Source organism: Herpailurus yagouaroundi, unplaced genomic scaffold, assembly GCF_014898765.1.
Source record: "Herpailurus yagouaroundi ecotype Mexico unplaced genomic scaffold, PumYag 140, whole genome shotgun sequence".
NCBI classification, from domain to species: domain Eukaryota; kingdom Metazoa; phylum Chordata; class Mammalia; order Carnivora; family Felidae; genus Herpailurus; species Herpailurus yagouaroundi.
The window spans coordinates 17,958,943-17,972,689 of record NW_024412395.1 but is presented as its reverse complement, the minus strand read 5'-3'; the positions used below and the strand labels follow the sequence as shown (position 1 = coordinate 17,972,689).

Below are 13,747 nucleotides of genomic sequence, written 5' to 3'. Positions count from 1 at the left end.
CTCCCTGACCTGTCCCAAAATGTTACTTATGTGTTTTCATTCAGGTTTTCTCCCGCAACCGAAACAGTCAATTCTTCATCGCTGCCCACTCTGACAAATTAGTCTATGCAACACCATTTCTAAGTTATCTTTAGCAGCCAACACAGCCCATAAATCCAAATCATTGTACTGGTTATTAGGATTTCATTTCATGCTCGCATTCACAAACATTTAAGCTTTCAACCTGTGCTGTTGGGCATTAATCTTGGCATTAATCAAGGGATTAAGTACGCTGAATTTAAACTCAAGGTTAATAGCATACTCAGCCAATATTAGTTTTACATATTGCCAAGGGAAAACAGAAAGAGGCAAAGACCTTTCCGCCTGTTGTTCATGAAATAGAAGACACAGATTGATGAGTAGGCATGAAACTGCTTCTTTTGTTCCTTCATGAAGGAGTCTCACACACCTACATACACACACATACACACACACTCATTAGTCCAGCCCAAATTGGCATTTGAAGCAACAGGCTTGTATAAATCCTAAGATCCAGCCATCGATCGCTGGGTAATTTGCTTATTTCCGAGCAACTATACATGCAGAGGCAACATAAGTGTTTAAAAAAAACAGCACAAACAAATTAAGAAGTCTAGAAGGGTATGATAGTTGCTAGTTGCTAGAATAACTGTGTAAAGAGAAGAAGAAAACTGTGTGGGTGTCAGGTATATCAGCATCATCTATCAATGTAATATCAAGAGAGGTAAAGAAATTCATTCTAAATTTCCTAAAATCTGTTAGCAGTAGAAGGCCCTGCAGAGAGCTAAGTTAATATACCTGAAACAATGACAGAGTAATTACTTTATAGAGCCTTGTCTCTATGAGGGGAATAGTTACATGGCTCGCAAAAACAGATACAGAGAATAAACTGCCCGATGATCTGGAAATGCAAGGCTGCCTAATGAATCATTCATTCACTGTCACCACTAGGAATGGCTGAGCACCTGGTTTTCATGAGTTACATCCTCAGGAGATCAGTGCTGTCTCTCCTTTTGAGGGAGGGTATCAAAATTTTGAGTATTCAAAAACTAGCAATGAAGATTCATTAATTCAAATGAGCTCAAATAGAGAGCCATATTTCAAACACAACAGGCTTGGAGCATAGAAGTGAATGCAAAGTCAAAGGGAGTAAATCACTTATTTACCTGAGTTCAGTAAATGAAGGGGCAACAGTAACACCAAGTGCAGAAACACTACGCACTTGACCTCTCTGAGCCGCTCTGATTTGGCTATTACTCTGAGCGGGGGAGAGGTTTAAGTGAGGTTGTACATTTGAGGTGTCTGGCCTACAGTGGGGCTCAGTAATGTTTCATTCTTCTCCTAATGTCTTCCACCAAACAAGGGCAACACCAAACTCCTTACCACCACATCCAGTCCCTAGTCCAGTGTCAGACACATAGCAAGCATCTGTGGGAATAATGTGGGGAAATACTGATGGTTGCACTTTCTGGGATTTACTAAGAAAGACGTGTAGACTGCAAGTTGGTGAGGGTACAAGCACAAGTTTACAGCCCCATAATTCAGTGGAAGTTGGCACATGGAGACGACCCAGGGGAAGAAAAATGAAGGCAGAGTGCCACCTCCTAGGACCGGGCTGAATCTCAAAGCCTCAATTCAACTGGTGACTGACCGTTGTTACTTCAAGTCCTTTTTTTTTTTATCTATCAAAGCTCTGAGGTTAAACACAGAGATAGAAGCCAGAACTGGCTCTTCAAGAAGGATTAAGAGGAAAAGTCACTGGTACATCTGTTGATCAAGTAAACAAATCAAATGAAGATGTCTCTCTTAATTGTCTTTCCAATTCCAAGAGAAACCTGGCATATGATATGTGGTTAAATGAAGTAACAAAAAAAAGAAGGAAGGTTTCAAGAAAGCAAGAGGGAAAACAAAACAAAAGCCGAGACCAGAAACCAGATGCTGTCCAGGATTTTTAAAATACTAGCACAGAATTAACTGGCTTTAAAAACCACCTCTAGTCATTTCAGATTAACGACAGCAGGGACGCAATGTTCTTCCACAGGGCCAGCTCACAGCTCCAATGCAAACACAAGGGCCATATGCAGAGAGAAGAAGTCACAGGGAATAGCTGAATTTCTACGTTACCAGAAGTCAAAGGATCTAAAATTAAATTAGAATGATGAATTAGAACCAGAAATTGGTTCTAATTATAAAACAAAATCGAGCTCCCACATAAAATGTCCCCATAACTGAACGCAAATAATGACAATATCAAAACCCATAAAAGTGCCGACCATGTTTACTGAAGGTCATCCATCTGCCCAGCTCTATTCTAACCATGTTACCATATACACTCAGGAATTCTCACAGTAGGATCCTTTAAAGACAAAGTAAAAATTACTACTTTTGAAAGGCAGTGTTTGCCATCCAAGAGGCCACAGTGGTGAAATTCTTCTCCAGCTCTTAAAGAGTACCTATTAAGATGCTATGATAAAACGCATTTTTTTTTTTTTTTTTTAAAGGCCAGAGTTCCAAGGTTATTTTCAGATTTAAACTAAAAGGGTTTCCTGGTTCTCTCCTCAGGGAAATTCTCTCCACCCTGTCCTGGCTCCACCACCTGCCTCCATTCTTCCTCTTCCATTAGACTCTTAATGAATGCATACCATGGTGCCAAGAAAACTCCTTCTCACCAATTGCTGACATTCACTGAATATAAGGGAGGTTCAGTAAGTGCTCACTGAACTGAATTCAGCTGAACAAAAACAAAAGCCTGATCATCTGCATAAGAAGAGTGAGGTAAAGGTTAATAAAGCACCATTCCACACCTTGGAAAGGGAAAAAATAGTTACAGGTTCTGCAATGAAACACCTGGGCTCCAGTATTAAGACTACATTGGGGCGCCTGGGTGGCTCAGTCGGTTGAGCTCTGGTCATGATCCCTCGGTGCTTAAGTTTGCCACGGTCAGTGCAGAGCCCACTCCTGATCCTCTGTCCCCCTGTCTCTGCCCCTCCCCTACTTACACTCTCTCAAAAAAAAACCCAAAAAACCAAAAACAAAAAAACATTAAAAAAAGAATATATGATTCATCACATCTTTGCTCAGCCCAGTCTGTCCCACACTCATCAGAACCTCACTTTTCTCTCACCTTATCGACATCCTTCCTTCACTGAGTTGGGTTGCATGGCAGTTTCAACGGAAGGGAACTGGGTCACCAATAATCGCAGTCCCTTTCCATCTGGACTGTTCTCCCACACCTTCCCAGCTCTGGCTCAGGAGATGGAGGGAAGGCTGACATGGGAGGTAATGCTCTACCTGTAACTCAGTAGCACACCCAACATGCAAACTCTCAGAAAGGCATGAAATTAGCCCCACCTGTCAATCAGGGAGCACAGCTGGACTCTGGCTGAATTCCATCAAGTGGAAAGAGGAAGGCAACTTTTGAAAATTAAACTGAATGAGGAACCTTTTCCTCAGGGCTAGAAAGGTGCTTCTAAATTGACTTCTCACTGGAGTACAGGTTCACCCAAGACCCCAGGCCTTACTCCTCTGGAGAAGGAGATGAGAAGGTGGGGCACAGGCCACCTCAGCCAAAAACATGCTCAAATGCTACAGAATTAATTTGCCGGCAGTCTGCTAATAGGAGCATCACACAACCAACTCTCTGGGCTTTTAATTTCCGAGAGGCATTTTAACTATCATTAGCTCTGAGGCTTCTTATGATGGCCATGGGGTGGCCATGGTGTGACCATGTAAAAAAAAAAAAAAGTCTCGGGGCGCCTGGGTGGCGCAGTCGGTTAAGCGTCCGACTTCAGCCAGGTCACGATCTTGCGGTCCGTGAGTTCGAGCCCCGCGTCAGGCTCTGGGCTGATGGCTCGGAGCCTGGAGCCTGTTTCCGATTCTGTGTCTCCCTGTCTCTCTGCCCCTCCCCTGTTCATGATCTGTCTCTCTCTCTGTCCCAAAAAAATTAATAAATGTTGAAAAAAAAATTAAAAAAAAAAAAAGTCTCATGGGGTGGCCATGGTGTGACCATGTAAAAAAAAAAAAAAGAAAAAAGGTCTCAGTGGATCTTAAAAAGGAAAGGGACATAAAATAAAGAGACACATTGCACAGAATTCAGGACCATAGGCCCTGTGGCAATACTGGTTTGGCCTCCATCCCCCAAAGCTGTTCCCTGTCACCCTGTGACACAGAAGAGAGGTGCCTGAGTCCCACATGAAAGACTATGTCATTTAGGCTCAAAACAGAGGCATTCTCCTAACTGTGTGGTAGCATCATGGAGCTGTTATTATGGCAATAGCACACACAAGGGCACATCCTCTGAAATTAGCACCCAGTTCACAAGCCCCCCGGGCTGCTTTTGTCCATGAAGCGTGAAGGGGAAGCCAGCTTTTGATCCCCTACTCAGTTCTTCCCCTGTACTTGTCCCCATATGGTCCTGAATCTACCCCACCTCCACCATTTTCTCTAGGGTGACATGAGAATCATCAAAGCCTGGGACAAATTTCAGATGGTCTATAAAATGTCCTGCAACACTTAAAAGAAAATAAGCTGCAATTTAAATTCAAGGGTAGAAATGGAAAAGAAGCTCAGATAAAAAGGTAAAAGGAAATAACTCAGCCTGTAAGCAAATTGCTAACTCAGCCAAAAAGCCCAGGAAAAGATGCTCAACATCATTGATCATCAATGAAATGCAAACCAGGGGCGCCTGGGTGGCTTAGTCGGTTGAGCATCCCTTTCAGCTCAGGTCATGATCTCATGGTTCATGGGATCGAGCCCTGCATCAGAGTCTATGCTGACAGCATGGAGCCTGCTTGAGATTGTCTCTCTCCCTCTTTCTTTGCCCCTTCCCTGCACACACACTCACACACATACACACACTCTCGCAACAAATAAATAAATTGTAAAAATTTTTAAAAGAAAATGCAAACCAAAGCTACAATGAGTTACCACTTCACATCCATTAGCACGGTTACTTCAAAAAACAGAAAACAACAAGGGCTGGAAAGGATGTGAAGACACTAGAAGCCTCATGCCTTGCTGGTGGGAATGTAAATGGAGCAACCACTTTGGAGAAGTGTCGTGGTTCCTCAATAAAATAAAAACAGAATTACCATATGATTCAGCCATTCCACTTCTGGATATACACCCAAAAAAACCGAAAGCAGGGTCTCAAAGACTGAGATGTACAGCCATGTTCATAGCAGCATTATTCACAATTGCTAGAAGGTAGAAGCAACCCAAATATCCATCAATGGATAAATGGATAAGCAAAATGTGGTATATAATATAATGTGGTATTATTCAGCTTTAAAAAAAGAAGGAAAGCCCAACATATGCTATAATATGACACGGATGAATCTTGAGTTCATGATGCATAGATAAGGCACTCACAGAAAGGCAAATGCTGTATAATTATATGAATAATGAGAGTAGTCACAGGCAGAGTAGTCACAAGTCAAATTAGAATGGTTGTTTCCAGGGACAGGAGGAAGAGGGAATGGGGAGTCATTGTTTAATGGGTAGAGTTGCAGGTTTGCAAGATGACGTGTTCAGAAGGTGGATGGTGGTGATGGTTGCATCGTAATATGAATATACTTAATTCCACTGACCTATACACTTAATGGTCAAGATGGCAAATTTTATGTTACATGTATTAGACTAGATTGTTTGTTTTTTTTACTTTGAGAGAGAGAGAGAGGGAGGAAGGGAGAGGGGCAGGAGGAGAGGGGGAGAATCTCAAACAGGCTCAGCCTGGAGCCCCACATGGGGCTTGATCCCATGACCCTGGGATCATGACCTGAGACAAAACCAAGAGTCAGATGCTCAATCAGCTGAGCCATCCGGGTGCCCCTATTTTACTAGATTGTTTTTAACTGAGGAAAGAAAATGTAAATAGCTACATTAGCCCGGGTTTTTTTTTTTTTTTCCCTCAAGGGAAAAAAAATCACCCTATTAAAGAGCAGGGAACCTATTAAAGAAGGGAACGACAGGTCCACTATGTAAAAACAATACACAAATTTCAGGCTGAACAACAGGCTCACCACTTACTTCCACACCCTGAAGCCAAAGAAGCAACTCACCTCACTGAGGTAAATAAAGAAAGAGCAGGTGGACCCATCCACTCCGTAGTCTGCGTAGCAGGGATCCGAGCGCCACATATCTTTCATCCACTGAAACAACAAGAGCCAGGTAAGGACATCTACAAGCAGACCATGTTCGGTGGCCCTGTACATCCCATGACAGAGAAGGCTATGAAGGGCAAGGAGAAGTGAATGGCTCAGACTGGGGCCTGAGGTTCATTGTCAGTGAGCTGAGGTCAGGACAACAGATGCCCAGTTTCCAGATGATTCACAGGTAGACGCTGGCTTGAGCTGGGCCTTAGCAGAGGTGCGCAGGGTGGAGGAAGGCCGTGAGACCACCAGGCAGTAAAGCCCAGGACAGGCAGTGGCCAGGTGAGTTTTATCAAGAGCAACTGCCTAATCAAAACCCCTTTCGACCAGAGAGCTTCAGGTGCATAAGCCACAGGAGAGGTCCTGGAACAGACAGCGTGAATGAGAGCAGGCGTGCCAGGTGTGCATGGCATGTGTGAGTCCCACAGAGGAACCATGTTAATGCTTCTGGGGTTTGCGCTCATCATCCTAAGCATACACTGGAACCAAGACTTTTCTCTGAAAACGAGTGAGTAGGGTTGTGGTCTCCCTCAGGGCAGGCCATATAAAAAGAACTTTTTAAAAAAAAATCCTAAGAGTGAAAGAGTGTCCAAATGTCTCAGGTTACTCAGCTGCAAATGCAAATGTGACATTTAAATCACAATCTGGAGACCTCGTGGCAGGGGGGCCTGGGGACTGGGGGAAAGGGAAGTTGGGCTCTATATAATGGCAGCTCCTTGTCAATGGCCCTTGAAGGATCACCTGCTGGAGGTTGGGAAAGCCAGGGGGAGGCAGCTTCAAAGACACAGCAGGAGCCTGAAGTGGCCCAGGCTCTTTCACTCTGACCAGTTAGAGCCATTGTGGACTGACCCCATGAAGTTGGCATAAGCACACAAGGGTTGTCATGGCCACAGCCCCAAACTGGCAGAATTGAGGCATCCCTTCGATGACTCCCTTAAAGGGCTTGCTTGCCATCTGTATTGCTGGGGAGTTAGAGAGAGGGGAGGGGAGGAGAGGAAGAGGGTGTTAGTGAAGACAAAAGGTAAAGGGAATCAATAGACATTACTTGGGCCTTACCTTGATTTTCCCCTCGCAGTGAGGGTAGCCATCCATAGGAGGCAATACACATTTTTCTTGAGCTCCATTAATGATATCTGTAAAGATGAAACAGAACAAAGGATACCATGAAGTTTATGAAACACAAACCTACCATCTTTGTAAGCAATGGGCAGGGAAAGAAACAGAAACAGGAAGTCTATACCGGGAGCCATGCTCTGACCTGTGGAAGCTCTCCAGCTGCCAATAGGTCCAGCTGGCCTGCAGTGAGGACCTGGCCCAAGAACAGCCCACCTGTAGGATGGCCAGAGACCTATGATGCATGTGGCCCAGCCTGAACGGGTGAGCTACACCAATCAGAGGGTTTGCTTGGAAATTTGCAACTTGGTAAGAGAAACCAAACAAGTGGAGAGCAGGAGATGAAGCCATGAGATTGGGAGGGACCACCAGGGCCATGTCAGGCTGTGCAGACAAACTGAGGTCAGGAATACCTTCGTGACATGTGCTTGAGCTGAGAAGCTGGCAAAAAATAGGTAAATAGAACGGTAGTATAGAGGAGGAGAAAGCCACCAGACACATCAGCAAGGTACAGCATCTTCTGGACGTGGTTCTTACATTTCTGCAAAGATCTTCTTATGCTTCAAATATTTCCTCACAGTAAACTCCCTTTCTATTAGCTAGCTCTAGGGGATTCCTATTCCTTTTGATGACAAGAGTCAGAACAAAAAAGAACGCCTTTAAAAACTTACTGTTTAGTGGTGGACCACAGAGAAACAAGTAAGCCACTGAACAACAGTGTAATAGACATTATGTTGGGGCGGGCCAAGGGAAGGACACCCACCCTAGTCTCTAGGGTCAAAGACGACTTCCTGGATCTAGTGACATCTTAGTGGAGATAAGAAGATGAAGCAGGAGTATGCCAGGTGAAGGGGCAAGGTAGAGATGGTGTTCAAGGAACAGGCTCCAAATGCAAGGACGCGCACTGAGTCGAATGGAGAAATGGGAGGTACTGAGTGGTCAGAAAGGAAATCAGGCAGGGCCCAAACCAGAAAGACTTCAAGCAAGCACCCTGATAAAGACTTTATTTATTTTTCAAGTGTTTATTTTTGAGAGAAAGAGAGAGATTGAGCGAGCGAGCAGGGGGAGGGGCAAAAAGAGAGGGGGGCAGAGGATCCAAAGTGGGCTCTGTGCTGACAGCAGACAGCCCATTGTGGGGCTGGAACTCATGAACCACAAGATCATAACCTGAGCCAAAGTCAGATGCTTAATGGACAGAGCCGCCCAGGCGTTCCTGCCCTGATAAAGACTTGAAGCTGAGGGAAGGGAAGGGCAGGGCACTGAAGGCTTCTAAGAAAGGAATAGTTAAGATCAGACTTATGTTTAGGAATGATCATTTTAGCTGGAAACTGGGACAGCTCTAAAACTACATGTTTCTCTTTGAGGACCAACTGTATTTTCCAGACACGTTTGGAAAATGTCACGATTACTTATGGCTGACAATTTTCTGTTCAAAGTACTAATGAGAAATTAGATCCCAAACTACAGTATTGTTTGACTGTGCTGTTGAAACAATGTTGGTGGCTGCTGGGGCTAAAACAGAAATTGTACCTGTCCCTTGAAAATTAGTTCCTCTGACAGTCTGAAACAGATTCTTCACCTCTTGATTCAGTGTTCTCATCACCATTCCACCCGCCACGTGGATAACTATAGCATAAAATAAATACCCTCCTTCTCATGGACTGGAGGCAGCGTCATTTAGTAGTGAACATGGACGATACTTAGCTTGTCAGAGACTCTGTTTCTCCGTCTGTAGCACTGAAATAACTGTACCATTATTTCATCCAGCTCTTATTAAGTAAGTTAATATTTGTGCAAAGTCTAGTCTGGCACTCCCAACAGCTGACTCTCGCCACAGACCACAGTGAGTGCTTAAAAAGTTGGCATTCGCTATATAATTCCATGCCACTTATACTCTATCTAAGAAAGCGATATTTCAAAAGCACAGATCTTCTAGAAAAGCATTCTCTGCGTTTTTGAGATAAATGCAGGCTTGAGGTGGTACATCTCCCTATAGCTCTCCTCCTTTCTCACTTGTAAGGGGACAGCCAGCCTCAGAATCCACTAACAAATGCCTCACCAAAGGACAGAGGCACTTTGCAGTGACTACTTATCCTATTTTTGTCTCTGATTTTGCTTGGTAACATTTACCAAGCAAATGAATAGCACAGGATCCAAGACAGCAGAGTCTGAAACAGCTGGGGGTCGGGGCAATCAGACATTTAGAGGGATGATTACGGAGAAATTCCCCCCTTCTTTCACACACTATAAGCACTACACCAGTTCCAGACATCCAGAGCCAGAAATTATGGAAACTAGAGACTATAGAGTTAGAGGTATGGTACCATGGAGTGAACAGAAATCACCAGATGGTAACATAAACCAATAAGTCCACGAAGGCCTGCAAGGAAAGCCTGGTTGCTGACAGCGTGGGTCCTTTCCACAAAGAGTTTCAAGGAATAACAATATGTTATGCCAAGGGTTGGCAAACCTTTTCTCCAAAGGACCAGAGAGTAAATATTTGAGGCTTGGCAGGCCACACTGTCTCTGCCACAACTATGCCACTGTGGATTATAACAGGAAAGCAACCACATATAATAGGAAAATGAATGGGCGTGGCTGTATTCCAATAAAACTTTGTTTTCAAAAACAGGCACAGACCCCTATATTTGCTACGCCAAGACAGTCACAAAATGAGGATCCTAGTTGCTGCAAAGATCTGATGAAATGACTTTTTTGAGGACTCCTGCAGACACTCCTCTACCCCTACCCTTTCGCTACCTGGTTAAAGCCACGCCCTTGAAGACCCAGCTCAAGATTCACCCACGGAAGAATTAGGCCCAATCCCTCCTTCCCATGCCAAACCAGAATTTAGTTAGGATTTAGTGCTGCCTCCCTCTCAAGTCTCTCTCACAGCAGTGAGTGATCTCGTTCTGTCCTCCACATGTGCCCACTTGCCTCCTAGGATGTAAGGCGGTGATGGGAAGGTTATGTCTCCATACCCCATCACCAGGCACTCAGTAAGTGCCGGCTGACTGAATAAACACACCTGTTGCACCTGCTTCCCCTCTCCCCGCTGACTCTTCAGCTCACAGACAACCAGACTGAGCAGAGAGACCTGTGCTGGAGCAGCGTTTTTCCTTCTCTTCCACCTGGCAGTTCGTCAATTAATCCATAAGGGTTTTCTTTGCAATTCCATCAATTTATGATGGGTTTTCTATTTAGTTACAGAGTGACGAGTTTGCATAAGCAATGCCATCCAGAAGTGGAGTTAAATGGCTTGAGGCTCTGGGGTTGGAGGGATCCATGAAAGGAAGAAATAGAAAGTGCTGGCCTTCCCGGGGAGGTGATGGAGCTACTCCCTAAATCCAACCACCAGTAACCTGACTCCCAGGAAACTGAGCACAACCCCCCCATCACCTCCCAGGTCCTAAGGGGTCTCAGCACATCTAAGAGGAAAGCTCCCCGTTTTGTTTCGATCACAAAGACGAAAACTCATTCAATGACGTTTTATTAGTCTGTACACAGAAGACACTGCTACCTAGAGAAAGACCCTGCAATATAAGGTTGGTTAAAAAACAAAAATTCAGGTCAAAAAAGGTTAATGTTACCGCTTTTCAGGGGAGATTTAGCTTACTATATATTAAGCACTTTCAAAAAAGGGACTGGATTCTGCCACAGTATGTTACCGGAAGCTTCTTCTCTCTGACATTCACCTGATGTTCTTTCTCCCAGTGTCAAATTTTTTCATGGTAAAAGGGCAAGGGGAAAAGAAAGATGATCACGTAAGCAAAGAAGCTCAGCTCTTACTACTGTTCAGGATTCAGTTTCACCCCTTACCCTCCCAAACCAGCCCAAGTGTGTCTTTCACCAAAGACTTCACCTCTGCACTGACCGTATAGCATTGTCAACCAGGTATTACACAAAAGGCAGACAGCCTAGGCGTGAAAATTGTGCTGTTTGATCAGTCACCTGGACCCACACAGTACAGCAGGGGCTTGGATATTGGGTTTAACCTAAGAAAACACTTTTCTTGGGGCACCTGGGTGGCTCAGTCAGTTAAGTATCCAACTTAGGCTCAGGTCATGATCTTACAGCTCGTTGAGTTCCAACCCCACAATGAGCTCTGGGCTGACACCTGGGAGCCTGGAGCCTGCTTCAGATTCTGTGTCTCCTTCTCTCTCTGCCCCTCCCTGGTTCACACTCTGTCTCTCTCAAAAATAAGCAAACATTAAGAAAAAAAGAAAACCCTGGGTGCCTGGGTGGCTCAGTCAGTTAAGCGTCCGACTTCGGCTCAGGTCATGATCTCACAGTTTGTGAGTCAGAGCCTCGCGTCGGGCTCTGTGCTGACAGCTCAGAACCTGGAGCCTGCTTCGGATACTGTGTTTCCTTCGATCTCTGCCCCTCCCTAACTTGTGCTCTCTGTCTCTCAAAAAGAAATAAATGTAAAAAAAAATTTTTTTTTAAAAAGAAAAGAAAAAAAACCCTTTCTTATGCTCAAAGATGCTCACCACTCAGGAACAACACGTGTGCAGAAGGAACAGAAGTGGCAAAAGAGGTCATAAACACACACAGAGCAGGTGTCCCTGTCAAGTGTGGAGTCAAGTTCTCCGTGACAGTCCCCACATAGGCATATATGCTGAGGGAGAGATGTGCTGAACCAGTGGCACTTTCAATAAATACATGGAAGCAACAGAGACAAAGAGATGGAATCAGACACACTGAGGACTTTTACTCCTGCTTGCCTGCCTCTGAGGAAGGAAGGAGGGCACAGACAGGCTCAGAGACAGTTGAGGACAGAAATAGGTGATGTAGGAAATGAAAATGGGTGCTAACTTCCCCGGAGGTATCACCTGCCTTCCTAAGGTGCTGGCACATACATGGTTACATTTTATACTAACCACAGCCTCCTGAAAAGGAAGGCAGTGACCTCATCTTATAGCTTGGAAAGGGGAAACTTTAAAATCCTCAGCACGTACCTCCAAACTCAGCCCACAGTCACCAGGACTGTCTCTCAAACGCCTGCTGCCTGCCACGTGCTGAAATGTCAAAGCTGTATCCCTACAAGACATGGGCTGCGCCCTCACGGTGTGGGGGTGGAGGGTCCTCATATGACAGAGCAAGATACACGTTACCTGAGCCAGCCCCCTGGAAAGCAGGACAGGCCCCTCGGTGCTTTGGCCCAGTGCCCAACACAGCACCTGGCACACTGCCAGATGCACAGAACTCTTCTCAACAAACAGATGGACGAATATAACAAAGGAGTGAAAAGCTCAAGTTCCAGAGAAGGGAGCAAGAGAGACAGAAGAAAGGGGGTAGGAGATCCTCATGTCTAGTAACTGTACCAAGCATTTCAAGTTCTGGATTGCACATCAATAGAGGCAAAGGAATTTGGGTTTGACATAAGGAAAAATGGCAGGAAGGTGCAGCAATCAAAGAAGAGTCATTTTGGACGCATGGAGCAGGACATGGCCTATCCCCCATGTGAATTACTTATATTCACACCTTACTGGATTTTAAAAAGAGTTTTGTGAGAAATACAGCATGTATGTCATCACATTTTACATCCGATGCAAGACTCACTGGGTACCGTACAAGGATCCCTCTACGTTTTAGCTGCCCACTTCAACACACATACACGGAGAGACTGTCGTGTGCTTATTCAAAGCATCGTCAACTACTAACCATGCTGCCTCATGAAACACTCACCGATGCTAACTTCAAGTTAGTAACAACTGCTCTTTACTGCTGAACAAGAGAGAAATCAAGAGATATACATATATATTTAAAAAAAAAAAAAAGAGGAGGCTGTAACCAGGTGTCATCCTTAATCCTGATTCTATCAAGGCTCCTAGGTGGCGTTGTATTTAAGAAACCTGAGTCCATAATCCTAGGCAATGATGATAAAGTGAGGACGTGGAGGGGACAGAGAAGGGGAGGGGGAGGTGGTCATAAGTGAGTCCCACACAGAACAGTTACTTCAGAGTGAAAGCTGACCTTACCAAGAAGACAGCTTCCTCTGTCAACACTCAGTTTTCTGTATATTAATTATAACAAGGATGACTAGTGTTTGAAATGGCACTTGTTTTCAAGTGTGGAACACTGGAGAACATACTTATAAAACAGTACCATTAACTCTGGATCTAGAACGGAATATGCATCTGAGAGGTTAAGGATGTCTGATTCTCTCAGAGCTATTTTATAGGGAGGGGGAAGGAAAGTAAAGAAAAAAGTAGGTTAAAAAAAAAATCTCAGAAACCTCACCCCAGGAAGTTTTAGGGAACTGAGCTTAGTCTCCTCGTCCACTTCCTTTGCCAAAAGCTTAGATAACCATCTACACGAGTGAGGGCTCGATTCCGCCAAAAGGCACCCCACATATATTTCCTCTCAAAAGATAAAGGGTCTCCAGTGATTGCATTTTGTGTGTAGGACAAGTCAGTGTTTCTCTCAGAACACCTGATAGGAACATGCAACCCCGTTATCGGATG

General features: G+C 44.6%; 1 protein-coding gene across 4 annotated transcripts in view; it reads right to left on the bottom strand.

The window, feature by feature from the left end:
- Positions 1–13,747, bottom strand: part of MGAT5 (alpha-1,6-mannosylglycoprotein 6-beta-N-acetylglucosaminyltransferase) — a 338,680-nt gene that overhangs the window by 132,630 nt on the left and 192,303 nt on the right. For all 4 annotated transcript variants that reach the window (XM_040474902.1, XM_040474901.1, XM_040474903.1 and 1 more), the window contains 2 exons: positions 7,224–7,300; positions 6,078–6,167 (listed from right to left, as the gene is read on the bottom strand). In XM_040474902.1, coding sequence (XP_040330836.1) covers positions 6,078–6,167; positions 7,224–7,300 — 167 coding nt within the window. The remainder of the gene's footprint in view (positions 1–6,077; positions 6,168–7,223; positions 7,301–13,747) is intronic.